The sequence below is a fragment of the Polyergus mexicanus genome, unplaced genomic scaffold, assembly GCF_030449975.1.
Source record: "Polyergus mexicanus isolate NDT 795.1 unplaced genomic scaffold, iyPolMexi1.0 SCAF_3, whole genome shotgun sequence".
Taxonomy (NCBI): domain Eukaryota; kingdom Metazoa; phylum Arthropoda; class Insecta; order Hymenoptera; family Formicidae; genus Polyergus; species Polyergus mexicanus.
The window spans coordinates 12,167,990-12,184,675 of record NW_027223323.1 but is presented as its reverse complement, the minus strand read 5'-3'; the positions used below and the strand labels follow the sequence as shown (position 1 = coordinate 12,184,675).

The following is a 16,686-nucleotide window of genomic DNA, read 5'->3' as shown; positions in this document are numbered from 1 at the left end:
AAGCAGTGGTATCAACGCAGAGTACTAGTTAATTTTTTCACGTCTTTATTCATTTTCTACTGTTACGTGCTATTTTAGTTTTTAAAAATTTATTTTATTTTCATAAAAGAAAAAGATTTTTATTTTTATCCTTTTTTCAAGAAATTTGTTAAGTTTCATTTTCTTTTCACCTTTTGCTCTTCCTTTGCATCACAGATTTTTAAGCGATAACTTCTTAAGGAAGCATTTTTCGACCCATGTTTATAGAAAATTTTTTGTTCAGAATTAAATTTCCTATACGATCTCAAAGTCTGGCTGGTACGTTCAGGGCCACCCTGTATATATAAGAAGTGTATGCGTTTTATTTTAATTAGATAGATTGAATTCTTATAATTCTTTTAAAATCTATGATCTTAAAATGTTAAATATCCATTTTTCACAAATAAAGAGAATAGCAATGTGTGAAAAAAATTAAAAAAAAAAATCCTATTTCATTTTTTATTATTATGTAAAGCCTTATACGAATCAATTTTATTAATGCACGGTTATTGAAAAAATCTTTATACTTTAAATATGATTTTAATTTTTTTTTATATATTTCAACTTACAAAAAATATATAATTTAAAAACACAAAATAATAAAATAAGAACTGTTTACAAATTTAATCTTTCGCGTCTTGTAAATCTTGAATATATAATATACCTTTTGCAAATATATTTATAAACTAATTAATTTAATTATTTATAAACTAATTATTTAATTATTTTTAATTTATTAATTTATTTTTTTATTATTTATTTAATTATTTAATTTCTCCTTTCAAGTTTCTCTTGTTTTTTTATGTACTCTGTTTCTTCTCTAGTCTTTCAATTTCTAGAGATGTTATCTCTATAGATAATAGACGACATCTTTAACGTACGCAGGAAGATCGCACGTTGTCAGGTTTAAAAACCCGAATGATTAACAACGTAATAAAAGATCTACCGAGAACTTTAATTTATTACACTGCTTTTATGGCGAAAACAAAACGCTTCTCAGATAACCGACGTAAAACTTGGAAAGACTTCTCGTATCTCACATTTGGTGTATCTAATATTTATAAATTGAAAACTATAAGAGAATTGAACTCACACATTTCAAATAACCACATACTATATATATATCTTTTCAAATAATATACGTATATATGTATATAATAATATTGTAATTCAATATATCTGAATTTCCGTACAATAGCACGCTGATTTGATGATAAAATCTCACATCAATAAATAATATAACGAGATACTCAAGATCGTAAAAAGAAAAAAAATTGTAAAACATACAATTTGTACGTAACAATAACAAACCATACAAAGTAAATAAAAGTTGAACACCAATCAATAATAAATATAAACCAGATATAAAAGTGAATTTACGCCCGTCAAGTTACTTACGATCAACTTAAGAGAAGCGAATAATCCTCGAGAAGAGAGACAACGCGCGCATTATCCGCGGCTCTTGTATCTCTCGGATTTTTCCAGGAAACAAGAGACTCTCGATCGAGCGTAAAGACCTTTGATTCGAACGCGCGTAGTCTTCGGTTCGCAATCGAGATCGAAAGCGCTATTGGTGACAGTTGATCGATTAGCGCATACGAGTATTCGGTTAACACTTCACTATCTACAGTATTTCTCGCCGACAGAGATGGAAATTAAAAGCCATTGGTTATACGATACGGAAAGCAGTAACCGATTGCGACTGTGTGCTATTCGACGCTTATCGGCCTCGCACTGTCTTTGTTCGCGCGCGGAGCTTTGATAAAGGAAAAAAAAAAAAAATCTTCGGATTCCCAAAGCAGCACTTCACATACGTTCGATCGAGCGCTAGATAGATCGGCACGTGTTTAAGCCTCCTTAACATGAGAGATTATCACGCACACGCGAACACAATCGCGTTATAAAACAATGTACTTTCGAGATTACTCTGTACTCTGTACGCTCGAGTACACTTGTAGCAGGAAGAATCTCCTCGTTTGCACATCGATGATCTTCGATCCGTATATCACATCGACCTAGCACGCGGTAATGACACGCGGATGACGCACGTGCGCGTGGACGGCACGACGGAACGATAGTGACGGCACGAGACGAGGGGGCATGGCGCATGCGCCGTATGCGTCACGCACGCGCCCCTCCACGGCGTCGTAAGACCCCGGCAGCGGTCGCCAATAGGGGGTAAGAATGAAGAGGGAAAGAGAATCGCCAGCGCGAACGCACAGGTCACCCCTCCGGGGTAGGGGGTGGGGGGGGAAGAGTAAGATGTCCGCTGTTCCTCGTGCAACGAGTCTCTCGCCTTCTTCCTTCTCTATCTTTCCATACTCTTACTGTCGCGTGTATTTTTCCTTCTGTGTATGCGTGTTCTTTTTCCTTCTTTCGCTTCGAACGGATACCCGTTTACAGCGCACCTACGCCTCTTCCTCTAGCGATTATTACCTCAGGCGAGACGAGATTCATGTCAGTGCCTCGGAGACGATATAAAGGTGCCATTACATGGCAGCATCGAGCGTCTGCGTCTACATAGAAATCATTACGCAGGAATCTGAATGAGATAGATTGCAGCTTCTTGCTGCTAATAGCATGATGAATGATATAAATTCGGTCGAGATAAAAGAAATTATGTTCTGATACGCATTACTAATATTGAAAATTGATATTTATTTACATTATACACAATAGATATGATTATTAAACAAAAAAATATATAAAACGTTCCTATCCCCTAGCAGAATATTAGAATCTAATCAAGAATTAAGAGATGTAATTTTCATAATTTTTTTTTCTGCGTGTTTATAACATACTGCTCCTTTAAATCATTTCCTACTTTTAACAATAGTTTTTTTCAAATTGTGTCATTTTGTTATCTGTGAATCCCTTTTTGTGTCTTATTCATTTGAATATTTCAACCATCCAAAATCTATTGTTACATTTGTATTTTTATTTTATTTTAATTTACACTGCTAGAATAGTAACGTTTTATAATATATTTTTGATTAATAATAATAACACACACACACGCGCATATCTGTTATATAATAAAATTAACGAAATAAATGTAATTCTGAGCAACAATATTCTGCGCAGACGCTTAACGCTCGACGTTCGACGCTGCCATGTAAAGGCAACCTTAAGATTATTAATTTGTAAATTAAGATATCAATGACACAGCTATATTTGTAATAAAATATAGAAATGTTTTTTATAAAAAAATAGTTTTTTTTTTTTTAATAAATCTCAGTGTGAAAACAAATCTAAACAGTTTCAAAGAAAATTAATTTTTCTTTCAAACTTCTACAGCAAGGAAAATATATGCACCGTGCATAACGATTTAGTTTAAAAGAAAAATTAATTTTCTTTGAAACTGACGCACTACCAGCCGCTATTTGGCTCGTAATATCTTGGTAAATTTAAATTCGTGATTGAAAAATATTTTATAAAAGAGATAAAAAAAAAGATGCTTTCAATTAATATTTTTAAAAAGAGCGTGATTAAAAATTTGATAAACGATAAATAATTTTTTGCGTCCCGCGCAATTTTATGTACATCAGTGCAAGATCGGTTTGCAATCGCCCGAAAAAGTTATCATGATAAAACGAAGTAATATTGTTAGACAGGTAAATATCGAACTTGAATATACTTCGAAAATGTCGAATCATCTCGTATGCATATATTTGTACGACACTTTGATTTAACTTGCCAATCGTCTGATGCCATTCTTTCGATTTACAATGGAATCCATTATCCACAATGAGATTTCACATACTAATAAAGTGAACACAGTTCGTTACAGTTCAAGTTTAGCACCGATAACAATGACTTCGAAAATCATGACAACTCTTGAGACGCAAGCATTTCCAGAAATCGCGATGATTAATCAAAGGTGAAGAGATATGTGTTGCGACATTATTTTATCAATTATCTTATTAATTATATGAGTTATAAATTATTTTAATGTTTCAGCTACGAGTCGCGAGAGAATAGGGCGGAAAGTGAAATCGCGCAATTTTTCTCAGGCCGTAAAGTTCTCGTAACAGGTGGCTTGGGCTTCCTAGGCAAGCTTCTAATCGAAAAATTGTTGCGGTAAGCATAAATCATCTACCGTCAAGCTTGTGAAGAACCTCCTACCACAGATTATCATTATTTCACGCAAAATATTGTGCATCTCTTGCATAGATCCTGCCCGAACGTCGCGTTATTATATATACTTGTAAGAAGAAAAAATGGGAAAGGTCCTCAGGCACGCGTGCAGCAACTTGCTGAATTGCCCGTAAGATCTTTTTTTTTTTTTTTCTATTCATTAGGAAAAATATCATCTTTTCTTCAAAAAGTAAATGACGAGTGATATAATATTGTTTAAATATAAAATTGTTGATACAAATATTGATATTATGTTTGCTATTTATATATATATTACCATTATATTTATTTGTTTATTAGTAATTGGTAAAAAAATTGTTACTTTAAAATTGTCTTTTAGTTATACGAGAGACTGAAGCAGGAGCAGCCCGACTTCTTGCACAAATTAAGAGTGATCGATAGTGATCTGAACACGACAAATTTAGGTTTGTCCCCGCAAGATCGAACCAGGCTGCTCGATACAAATATTATTTTTCACGGTACGGCGATCATACGATCCAATCAAAAACTTCGCACCATGGCGAACGTTCATGTGCAGAGGACGAAGCAAATATTACTGTTGGCGAAAGAAATGCCTGATCTCAAGGTAATGATCTCATAATAATTCTATTGTAAAAGTTACATTGAGAGACATTCGTCGCGATAAGTCGTAAATTTTCAGGCTTTTGTTTATCTGTCGAGCGTCTTCGCTCATTCACCAATCCAATCCATTCAAGAGAGCCATTACCCCCCGCCCATGGAGACCGATCAATTATTATCGCTATTAAATATCTTGAACGACGAGAGGCTGGAGGCAATCGCACCGGCGTGAGTGTTATTTCAAAATAAAAAGACGCTTTCTTTTAAAATATTTAGATAAGAAATTTGACGTACAAAAGTACGAGAAATTTTCTTCGCGTCGTGTCGTTTGAGCTAAATAAAATATTTTTCACGAGTTTCTCAGTTTTTCAATCGACCAAATTTTATATTGCAAGTCTTTTATTGATTCAATTACAGAAAAATAGATAAATATTTCTAATATATTTTAAACACGTAATTTACATGGCTTGCCGACTGTTTACAAAATATGAGAGTAAAATTATCAAAGAAGAATTTTTAAAAAATTTCCCCGAGTCTCAATAAAATTACACGAGAATGCCCTGATTTTTCCAGATATAAAAGAAATTCCGAGAATTTCAAGCTTTCCATCTTTTCTAGAGGATAGAGACCCTTGATTATAATCGCTTCCACATTAATTCTACGATCAAACTTAATTATTTTAGAAAAAGACTAGAAAAAAAAAAAAATCCTTTTCGCCCCCGGGGAGAAAATTTCTCGTACTTTTAGACGCGTCAAATTTTTTATCCAAATATTTTCCCCTTTTATGCGCGTTCTCTGACGGGTGATTCTTTGATTCGCATCCGATAGATTGATCGACAAATGGCCCAGCACGTTCTCATTTACGAAAGCAATCGCGGAGGACACGGTGCTGCGATACAGTGGCAATATACCGGCGTGCATCGTGCGAACGTCCGTCGTGACTTCGACCTGGAAGGAGCCGATCGTGGGCTGGGCCGACAGCGTGTACGGGCCCGTTGGCCTCCTGGTCGGCTCGAGCCTCAGTTTATTGCGCACGATACATTGCCACACCGACAAAAAGCTCGACTTCGTACCGGCCGATTACGTGACGTCGAGTCTGATCGCCGCCGCCTGGCACACCGACGAGAGGTGAGCTCATTAATTCTTAGGTCTGTTTCAATAAATATTTTTGTTTTTATCGAGGCGGTTTGCGGAATAATAATCGCGATGCAAATAAGCACGAATAAAAAGAAGATAATACAGTACGATAATTACTAAGCATATTCCCCTTAGATTATCAGAGTGTCTACTCAAATCCTGTAAAAAAATTCCCTGATCTTCCAGGTATTTTTGTTCAAAATTCCAGGTGAAGAGAATTTTTTTTTTTTCTTGTGCAACTTCTTAAAACAAGTTTCTTTATTATATGCGTTTTCTAATGCTAAATTCTAATGATTAAAAATTACAATAAAGGATATGTACTGTATGTACTTCAATATTGAATATATATAAACAAAAAGAGATAAATATATATTTATAATATATTTTAAATACATATAGTTCTCTCAATTGACTGCTTGCAATATAGGAACAAAATTATCAAAGAGAAGATTTTTTAAAAAATTCTCTGAATGCCAATAAAATTCCATGAGAATTCCCTGATTTCTTTAGGAACAAACGAAATCCCTAAGAATTCCAGGTTTTTCCATATTTTTCCTGGGGGCAATTTTTCCTGGATTGTTCAATTTTCATATTTTTTTCTTCTTTATTAAAATGCGAAATTCAAAGATGAAAATTTCTTTAACACTTGGATTAATATCCAATTTTTGTCAATAGGAAGGTCAAGAAAAATTTTAAAATAGACGTGGGCACCGGCCTCGTGCCGAACGTGGAAAGAGTAAAGGTGTACAATTGCGTATCATCGTGTCAAAGTCCGATAACCTGGCGAACGTTCCGGAAACACGTACGCAACCACGGATCGAAGATACCGGGTGCGAAGAACATACGGCTACAGTGCATGTTTTGGAACAGTAGACTATGGATACATAAGATTCTCTTGTGCCTCTTCCATTTGTTGCCCGCGGTCGTGATGGACGCGATGGTCAATCTCACCGGCCGGAATTCAAGGTCGGATATTTTTCTCTTTCATATAATCTTTTACTATAATATTTAAAATACACGTTTTATGAATCGCGGGAAATATTAAAGCATCCCGCCCAATGAAATTTTGACGGGTTAGCGATGTAAAAATAAGCGTAAAATGTGCGATTCCCTCGGACATTACGTAATCCCTTTCGCGCTTTTCATAGATGGTGCAAGACCTACGATCTGATACACGCTCATCTCTCGGCGACGTCTTACTTTATGACGCGGCAGTGGTACTTCACGAATAACGCGATGGTCGAACTGTGGGAACGAATGAGCGCGGTGGATCGTAAGATATTCGAGTTCGATATGAGTAACTTTGATTGGATCGAATACGTGAAACGAATGGCACATGGTATTCCCGCATTTGTCAACAAAACACCGTGGGACGCCGCAAAGGAAGGACTAGCTGAATATGAACTCTGATCCCCAAGTGTTCGTTGAAACCAGACTTGTAACCAGAACGCGCTTTCTCTATGTAATTTATATAATCAAGAGCTCATAGTTTGCAACACACCTACATTTTTCTCTCGTTAAATGATATTTTATAAAGATATATATTGTATTAATTATATATAAAAATATATATTATATATAAATGATACATTAAGAATCAAATAGTTATTATGTAGAAAGTTAAAATAAGTAAATTACATATAATCTCTACTTCATCATAATTTATAGGTTATAATTTGTAGATTTTACTCTCAATCTTATTACGAACAAATTATACTTTTATATCAGTACGAAGATACTAGCTAGAAAATAAAAGGAAGTAAGAAACTAACGACAGATGATGCGCGATCACCAGCCAACGAAAGTGAAGATATTTGGAAAAATCGGAAACACTGTTGTACGCACGCGCACCACGTGGTGGGGAACGTCACGCCGATGATTTACCGACACTAACGATAGCGACCGTTCGGGATTACCGGGTGAAATCTACTATTGACCACAGAAATGTGAGTATCGCGTATCTGGTGATATTCGAGCATATGTACTATACGCTCGTAAACTATGCCGACAACAATGCGGCCGATCTGATTGTCACTGTTCCAGAACGCAGGAGAGCACTCGTGAAACGTCAACGACCACGAGGGCATCATCTCACGAGAGATGATAATGGATCTTCAGGAACGTATAATCATCGTTATCGTAATACATATCACTTTCATTTAATCAAATTTGAGATATGCGACTGCTTAAATATCGACAATTTGCCATACAAACAGGATCAAGTTGAATTGTGGAAACCGTTATAAAAATAGAGCATCTATTTTTAGAAAATAGATGCTCTATTTTTAGAGCATCATTTCGCTATCGTTTCAAATAACAAACTTATTAATCTTATCAATCTTTTATTTTTTTGGATCGAAAACTCATTACACTGCATCGTTCTATTTTCCTAAATATTCCGATTATTGCACTTCGTCGTATTAAAGGCCCAGTTTACTCTAGCAATATGAAAAATTGATAATTTGCAGAAATTTCTTTTTGTACAATATAAGAAATTGATTTTTTTTGCATTTGATACACGTTTTTATTGATGTTTAAAAATATTAATTTCTAATATTATTCAAAAAGAAATTTAAAAAATCATCAATTTTTCATATCGCTAGAGTAGACTGGGCCCTTAATTAAATCTGAATCCACTGTCGCAGTACATTATTCCGCTCGGTAACCGCATCTCGTGCATTCGTTTCAAAAAGAGCGGTGCACCCGTTAGTGCAGCAGTTGCAGTATCTACCTACACGTACCGCGAGTCCGTTCGACCATCTATCTATCTATCTATCTGCCTACCTACCTACCTACCTACCTACCTACCTACCTATCTACCTACCTACCTACCTACCTATCTACCTACTCACCTACTCGCGCGATTTGTCCCGTTTCCATGGCGTTTTTGCGTTCTGTTGCTCCGAGGCCGGTTTCTCGCGTGTCAGACATTAAGGTTCAATTTTGTAAACACTGTTGAACTGTTACAACTACTGTTATGAACTGAATTCCCGATTTGTCACGTTACGGTCAGTTGCCGCATCACAGACAAATATAGGAATAATTTTTGCTGTCAAATTAGTTTTATCAAATTAAGGATGTTCTGGCTGTACAATAGTAGCAAAAAAATTATCAAAATTTAAAAAAAAATATATTTCTTACATTTATATTGTTTGAAAGATCAAATAAATAAATCCGGATTATAAAAAAAGTTAAAGTATCACAAAATAATATGATTTTTAACGTCTTTGTACAAGAAAATAGTTGTAATATTTTTCCTAATTTACGATAGAAATTTTTGATCGTGAATACTCCCTGAAATCAACTGCAAGAAACAAAAAGGACGAGTAATTTGCAGAAAGAGAGAGAGAGAGAGAGAGAGAGAGAATATTTTTCTAAAATTTTTATTACATAACTTTTAAACAAGTAAATGGATCTAAATTAACTTTTGCACAAACATTAGAGTTTTTTTTAAATATAAGTAAAAATTTATATTTTACTGACAATGTTTTTGCTTGTCAAATTTGTCAATAAGTGCTATAATATGCGATTTTCCATAAGAATCAATAGTCACTTTAAACTTAAATAATTTCCAAATCGCTAAGAGAATTGTGCTCATGTTTTGCACAGATATTCAGGAGAAATAGTAGAACAGTCTACGAAATTTTCATGCTTTTGTCGATTTTTCGACATATGACACATACAGCCTTAAATCGCTTTGAATCCTCGTTGATAAATAAATAAAAAATATAAACGTTTAAAAAATATAAATGTTTCTCGTAGTAGACGAGAAATGTTCTTTACGAGGAGAGAAACGCGATTGGTGAAACAGATCGTGTCGGATATTAAACAGTGCGAAAAATAGATTCTCGTTGCGGAAATAATATTCCGAATGGAAAAAAATTGCCTGGCATATAATGGCAGAGAAGCACCGCTAGAATTATACGTAATATGTACTAAGATTCGGATGTAATATTTCCGAATAAATATTTGCGCGTTTGTGAGTTCAATGGATACCATTACTTTCATAATAAAGATGTGAAATGATAACCGGGTGCGAACAAAGTCGTTAAGATGATAATAATATTCTTTCTCTTAGCACGGGCGCCCGCGCGCGTTAATAATGACGGCTGAGAAACGCCTTGTGAAAAGCTGCCGACTCGGTTATTAAAGAAAGGGAAAAAGAAAGAACGGAAATACAATGGCGGTAGTTACGTAACTTAACGTATTGCAAACATTGTGGTGAACGACATACTTGCGTGCGACATCCAGCGAATTTACGCAATTAATATCTACAATAAACATATATGTTGATGATTTTTTTTTCTTTTTACTTTTTATTGCAAAGTCACGTCGGTAAGATTGCCGCAAAAAACACGCGAGAAACACACATTTTCGTTGTAAAACGTGGTTATAAATACATACATAACGAAAAAAGTAATCCAGCGGAGAGAAAATATTCAGCTCTCCCTTTAAATGACATTTTAATTTCATTTAATACACAGCTGATTGCGTGTCACGCTCGCTCGCCGGTTGCAACAATGTTTCGACAACGAATTTGCAATTTCGCGAACCGAAAATACTCGGTTGAGAAACGAGATGCGTAAGAGCAAACAAACAATAACAACGCTCGAACGCTCGACAATCCTCGGGTGGGGCAAATCGGATACAGAATGGAAAAAAAAAAAAAAAAGAACGCAGCACGATGCGCGAAAACAATAAAAGATACTAAAGAATCGACCGATATACTCCGACCCCCTTTGACAGCATTGCCACGTCGTTTTGACAGAGCTTGACGAATTCTGACACGAGGAACGAAAGGAAACTCCCAAAGGGGGTTGAGAAAGATTGAACGAACAATTGAAATAATAAACTGACGCGCACTCAACGCGTATGTTTGGAATCCAAACTGCATCGTTACATAAAAATTTTTTATTTTATTTAAAGAAAAGAGGAAAAGCTGTTGTATCTCTGACATAAATTTAAATAATCACCGATCCTCACTTTTCAATCAAAAAATTGTTATCGTGTGTACTATCTATGTATTTATTATTTTAATGATAGAATTGTTGACAGATTTAGAGTCGATTTTTCGCCAGAGTATTATAATGAAGAATTTGGACAGAAAAATTTGTGAAGAAAGCCTACGATTTTTCGTAGGTTTTTAATTATTTCAATAGAAAATATCTCGATAAATAAACTTTGAAACACGCGAATGGATTTTACGAAATAATGTAAAATTTTCAGCTACGATAGAGAGAGAATAACGAAAACGCGCATCCGCCCGTCTGGAAAATGCCATCGAAACGAAGGGGGAGCGAGAGAACGGGGCCAGATTGGCCAGAAGGGTGCCCCGCAGAAAAACCTGCTGCACGCGTACACCGGGGATACCCGATTCTTTTATTCATCCCGTGTACCGCGATCTCATACAGAGCTCGAAAAGAGCGATGCGTTATTATTAATAGCGCGTAGAAGGGACGCGAACACAAAACTCCCGATTGGGGTAGAGATTTTTCTCTATCTCTCTCTCTTAGGGGTTGGGGGCTTGTCCCATTTCAATTTAGCGCACGCTGCAGTGTCGGAAGTTCATCTCGAGCGGATTAATTTCGCGGCTCGATACGTTTCGAATAGACCGAGAAACTCTGACGCTTTATCCATTTTTTCGGTTATTTGCGTATACTGGAAAATTATAATCCCAAAAATATATAAACGGAAACATTAATGTATACGGATTAGTGCTATAATGTATCTCATATGATTTAAGGAACTCATAAATATTTTTTGAATATATTCTAAATGTAAGCAGATACAAAAATCTTATTAAAAAAATATACATATTTTTAATAAAGTAGTTATGATATTAAAATCTTTTTTTAAAATAAACGATGAAGAAACAGAATATTAATCTTTCTTTTTGTTTTGCGGGATTTTATTTCTCCTTGTTATTTCCCAAGTAGCAGAATGACGTCCAAAAATAACATAATGACGTCTATTTTTCGTCTATAACGTCGGCGACTAACAATTGACGTTTAAAAGACGTCATTTTTTAGGCTAGCCAAAGACGTCATTTTGAAGACGTCCTAATAAAGTCCTTTTGTAACTAGTATTGGGATTATAGTTCATTCGCTTACCGCTATGCGGCGCTATTCACTATATATACCTATATTCAAATTTTTGTCATGAACGTATATAAAACCTGCAAAATACAATTGACAATATTGTAATTATTCTTATCAGTTTAATTTCTGATACGATTCCCGTACTGGGAAATTTAAATATTGAACTGATTTTTGAAAAATCGGATAGATAATGTCCGATTTTAATTTATTCGTATAATTTCTGTTCGAATAAGTGAAAATCATTCATTATTATCTGCTTAAAATATATAACAGAAATTAACTTCCATATAAATAAAATCTTTAATTTTATACGTTAAATTATTTAAATTTACCTATAATATATATAACACATTAATATATTTTATTATATATTATTACTGTAATTGGTCTTAGTTTTGTCGTCGAACAAACGTCAGAAAATGACGTCCCGTGGATGTGACATATCGACGTCATTTTCGGGTCATATGAGGCCTAACTTAGGACGTCTAACTGGTAATTTTGTGACCAAAATTTACCGTCATTGTGACGTCAATTTGCTACTTGGGTTGATCTGCATTCCGTCGTATCGAGCAAATCTATTCTTAGATCGGATCTTACTCATCATACGACTGCTGAAGAAACTCGATTATGCACTGAATACCCTCCGTGACACAGAGGAGAACCGCCGTTGGTACATTTCCGCAATATTGTCACATCATATTCCGCGAGTCATTTGATATCGTTCATTCAAAGCAATTAAATTTTATCTCCATCTTCTTTTTTTTTTTTTTAAATTGCGGATCTATTTTATATCAAATCTTTCAATTGATAATGTATAATTAAATGTTCCATGGCAAGTTTGTGTGAGCTACTATGGCACTCAATTACTCAATTGTTCGGCGCAAAGCAGCCACGAGTAAAACGCATCTAATTGCTACACTCGCAGAGTTTAACGAGGGTTAACTAGTACACCTAAAGCACTATATATACATCCAGCAAGAAGACCAAACGTCGGAATATTAACGGCGCGACGCGTCGCAGCTCGTTTCTCCTGTTGTTACTTCCGGCACGCGATTTCCGGTGAATTAAATCTGAAAAGACCCATCAAGATATATCCTCGTGCCGCGCTAGGGAACTGGTAATTACAGTTAGCAACGGCGATAAGTATCATCGTTCGTGAAAAGTATGAATCTCTCTCTTTCTCGTCGCGTGTATTTATGTAGTCCGGAATTGCTAGAATTACATAATTTATTACTACGTAAAGCGTAAAGTAAATAAAATTCTTTTCAGAGAGAAAAATATTTTCATAATTCTTATAATAATAAAAAGAAAATTTGGGATACCAATAATGTCCGATTTTATAGCGATTAAAAGCGAAGAAATTTTCGAGCTTGAATCTTCATCTTGAACAATTGAAAATATAAAACTTTATCATTATCAGTTATCTTCAAAATGAAAATTTAGCTTAGAAATTTTCCTTCACATTCAACTATCGAATATTTAATAATAAATATTAATAGAGAATTTTTTTCGATGCGACCGACAGTCGGATTTGGCGCTAAACGCGCAGTCAGAACGAGGATCAAAAGATTTTCGGAGGTCGTAATCTCGACACAGTCTCAAGTCTTATTCTCGTACCTGCATACAATGTTGAGGTATTATCGTTTCCACGGGATTAACATCGCGGCGAGGAACGTCGACAAAGCGGCTATAGCGTGCAAACGTCATCGCGTCCTTTTCCCCCCGTCACCGCGCGCGACTAAAACGAATGGAAATCCTTCTTCCTGTCGGCGCTTCGTAAATCGAGCTGATGTTCCTTTCCACAGAGACATTGACTAACGACGTATAAAGGCAGGATGTTAAGGTAACGCGTTGCCGCGCGCGCCAAAGGATAAAGAGGATCAAAGAAACCGAGACGCGCGCGCGACCGTCTTATTATCCGCGAGAAGTCCATTTATTTAAATGAATGGGCGTTTAAAAGAAAAGTTTGCTGCGTCGACATTTCGAGGCTTTCGAGTTATAAAATAATCTTGGAATCTTTTCTCAATTTCCCCGCAATATCTGTTTTTAAATTAGTTTCTTTTCAAATCTTTCTATGTATAAATTTATTAAAATTCCATAAAAATACGTCTTGTCACTCAAAAGATTTCTTTAATTATACCGGGTGGGGCATTTATATTGAGACACCTAAATATCTACAAAATAAAGCAAGATAGAAAGAAATGTTTTAGACAAAAGTTGTTCGGTTCTAAGGGGGTCATAAGATGGTGCCATTAATTTGACTTTGGCTGGAGGCGCTTCGGAGTTTTCAATGTCAATCTTGTTTTTTTAAATGGAAACACCCCAATTTTTTTACATAAATCGATTCCTTGCAATATTCTGCATAAAAAGCTATAGAGGTATGATGGCCAAAAGTTTAATAGTTTACGACATATTTTATACTTTATTTTATTACTTTACTTCGACATAATTTTACATAAACTATGAAATATCACATTAAATTATTTATTTTGCAATAATGTTACCTTAATATTTTAAGCTCAAAAAATGAGAGACATCAATTGGTGTAAAGAAAATAAAACAAGATTGACATTGAAATCTCCGAAGCGCCTCCATCCAAAGTCAAACTAATGGCACCATCTTACGACCCCCTTAGAACCGAACAACTTTTGTCTGAAACATTTCTTTCTATTTTGCTTTATTTTTTTTAGATATTTGGGTGTCTCGATATAAATGCCCCACCCTGTATGTGTATACAATTATATTATTTCCAGAGTATACTATTAAAAAATATTATATATATATATATCTTTTTATAAGATTTAAGAGATAATATAAATTGAAGCTTTCATTTAACACTTATTTCAATATTTGTTTTATCATTCTTGGTAAAGATTACTCTCATATCTCGATAAAAACAGGTAGTTTAACGGCCGACACAAGAGTTTCAGCGCAGACAGATATAATACAGACAATTACATCAACCCGATAATTTTATCTATTTAATTTTTCTTCGCTGAGAAAGAGGGAGTTTTTCATAAAATAAAATAAATAATCAAGTAAAACAAAAAATATTTTATATAAAATAAAAAACGCACGCGTTCTTTTATATTGCAATTTTATGTATGGTTTTATGCTTGATATATCGTATACATGCATGCCACTTTATAGGCTGATTTTCGTGCGTTATTTCTATCGCTTCTCTCGCATCGTTGCAACACGCGAGATTAGGAAGGCGCGCCAAGAGATCGAGGCACGAGAATATACCCCGTGGATACTTTTCTATTCAACGATTACCTCCGTGCAGAGAAAAGCGAATTCTTGCAAATATTCACGGCGAAAGCTCGATATTCCTCCGCGCACATATTATATGGTATATATGTATTGTATATTTGCGAACACGCATGTGTTTACAAATAAACACATGTATGCGCGACAATATACTGGGTGTCGATGAGCAATCGAATTTTCCACATGAATATTTTTGTGCGACTGAGTTATTTTAAATATTTGAAATAACTAACGTGGGAAAAAAATTTACCTCTCGAAGAAATACTATCGTCATATCGTCAGAGGCGATAAAAATGGAAGCGATAACGCGTTCGGTCGAAATAATAATTTATTCGAGTGCTATTCGAGAAATTTCGCAAGAATCGAGAATCGTTCACGGTCGCGGTGACGATTATATCATTATGTATATTTCATTCGATTCCAGATATTTCAGAGAAAAACCATTGTCTCAAGTATCTTTTTAAGGATAATATCGACGTATCAGAAGTCGCAGACGACGGCGATAAATTAGCTTTTCCCGCGGTGACCTCGATATTTACCATTAATGCTGTTCGTCCCAATGGACCCTGCGAAGACTGAGCTGGTTTACGAGATCGTTTAAAGGGTAGGTCGTACCATTATCCGCGCAAAGTGCATGTTTATACCTTGAAGCTGAAACGAACTGTGCGCGCCTTTCTAGAGCTTGTAAGTGGAAGGTCAAGTGTTCTCATCACTCACCTCTCGACGGATTAAAACATCTCCCCTCGTAATGACAGCAAACGTTAAAAAATATTCCTTTAAGATGACGAGAGAAAAAGGGAGAGAGAGAGAGAGAGAGAGAGAAAGCTCTTTCTAATGGCAGCTCTAAGCTACAACTACAGCTTCCTTATTTTGTTAAGCGAAAGAAGAACAATTTAACTATCGCTTGATTTTAGATTTAATAAATATTTATACAAGTATCCATCGTACGTTTTTTTCTTATTCGGCTATAAGCAGAGAATAAGAATAATTCAAGATGTGGATGAAACAGAACACCCCGTACATTCGCGTGCATAGGTACGCACGCGAAGAAAGTCCGGCGTTCACATCGCGGGTGTCAAGAGATTATTGCTCGAACTCACGAATGCGTCGGGTCATAGTACATTGCGCACTATAGCCGACTTCAAAAGCGATTGCCCATCATCGGCGAGACACGCGATATATATTTTTCATCATATACAGATTATTATTAAAATATATATTGTGATATTTCACAATTTGTACATAATTAATAAATAAATTATAATAAATTGATAAATAATTATATAAAATTAAATAATCCCTCTACCTACATGTAAATTTAAATATATAAAAATAATGCAAAGTAATAAACAAAATGTCTGTATGAAAATTAACAAAATGCCGATATTTTAAATTTAAATGAAAATAAATTAATATATAAGAAAATCATAATATATTAAAATTAATT

General features: G+C 34.9%; 2 protein-coding genes across 6 annotated transcripts in view; one reads left to right on the top strand and one right to left on the bottom strand.

Annotated features, from left to right (window-relative positions):
* The window catches only part of LOC138931953 (rap1 GTPase-activating protein 1), a 123,082-nt gene that overhangs the window by 78,305 nt on the left and 28,091 nt on the right, over positions 1-16,686 (bottom strand). The gene's annotated exons all lie outside the window — the stretch shown is intronic.
* LOC138945148 (fatty acyl-CoA reductase 1-like) lies at positions 3,780-7,474 on the top strand. The gene is made up of 8 exons (XM_070316419.1): positions 3,780-3,898; positions 3,979-4,098; positions 4,192-4,285; positions 4,496-4,741; positions 4,817-4,962; positions 5,563-5,862; positions 6,547-6,837; positions 7,020-7,474. Exons 1-8 carry the CDS (start codon positions 3,831-3,833, stop codon positions 7,279-7,281), a joined length of 1,527 nt encoding a protein of 508 aa, XP_070172520.1. The 5' UTR covers positions 3,780-3,830; the 3' UTR covers positions 7,282-7,474.